This window comes from Crocuta crocuta, unplaced genomic scaffold (assembly GCF_008692635.1).
Source record: "Crocuta crocuta isolate KB4526 unplaced genomic scaffold, BGI_CrCroc_1.0 scaffold660, whole genome shotgun sequence".
NCBI lineage: Eukaryota > Metazoa > Chordata > Mammalia > Carnivora > Hyaenidae > Crocuta > Crocuta crocuta.
In genome coordinates this window covers 112,958-113,847 of record NW_027531886.1, presented here as the reverse complement: position 1 = coordinate 113,847, position 890 = coordinate 112,958, and the positions used below count along the sequence as shown (strand labels likewise).

General features: G+C 38.4%; 1 protein-coding gene across 1 annotated transcript in view; it reads right to left on the bottom strand.

Moving 5' to 3' along the window:
- Window positions 1-677: 677 nt before the first annotated feature.
- PRDX4 (peroxiredoxin 4) overlaps window positions 678-890 on the bottom strand; it is a 25,268-nt gene continuing 25,055 nt past the window's right edge. The window contains exon 8 of the mRNA XM_077773137.1: window positions 678-790. Within this exon, the coding sequence (XP_077629263.1) occupies window positions 740-790 (51 nt within the window). The 3' untranslated portion in view covers window positions 678-739. The remainder of the gene's footprint in view (window positions 791-890) is intronic.

Here is an 890-nt window from a genome sequence, read left to right as displayed (position 1 = left end):
TCAATGTTAGCTAGTGGTGTGACTTTGGGCAATCAATTTATCTGAACTTCACTTTCCTAAACTATAAAAATAAAGAACTCAAAGAGGTGCTGTGGGGATTAAATGGAATGATTCAGCTAATCCACCTAACAGGATGCTTNTCAATCATCTTTTAAAAAATTTTTTCAAATGTTTATTTTTGACAGAGAGAGACAGAGTATGAGCAGGGGAGGGGCATAAAGAGAAAGAATCTGAATCTGAAGCAGGCTCCAGTTTGTGAGCTGTCAGCACAGAGCCCAATGTGGTGCTCGAACCCACAAACTGAGATCATGACCCGAGTCGAAGTCAGATGTTTAACTGACTGAGCTACCCAGGCGCCCTATTCTGATGTTTTTTACTTCTGAAAGATAGGGAATAAATGTGTATCTTGTGGCATCAGTGTTTAATTTGGACCGGATAGGAATTCTAAAGAAAATTTTATGCTTAGTTTTGAGAGAGAGAGAGAGAGAGAGAGANGAATCCAAAGAAGGCTCCAGGCTCTGAGCTGTCAGCACAGAGCCTACTTGGGGCTTGAACCCACAGACCATGAGATCATGACCCGAGCTGAAGTCAGACACTTAACTGACTGAGCCACCCAGCGCCCCATGACCTGACATGAAATTTTATATTCTCCAAGAAATTACTAGTGTAACAAAATATGGTAGTAAAACGGTGCGCTTTACTGAGAACTTTCAAGCATGGTAACATGAGGAAGTATTTTTCAGTTGACTTTATCAAAATACTTCAGTTTTCCAGCTGGATCTGGAATTATCTGTTAAAAAAAAAAGAAATTATTCATTTTAAAAATGTTATTTTTTTGTTGAAGTATAATTGGCATACAATATCCTATTATTTTTTGGTATTCCTCATAG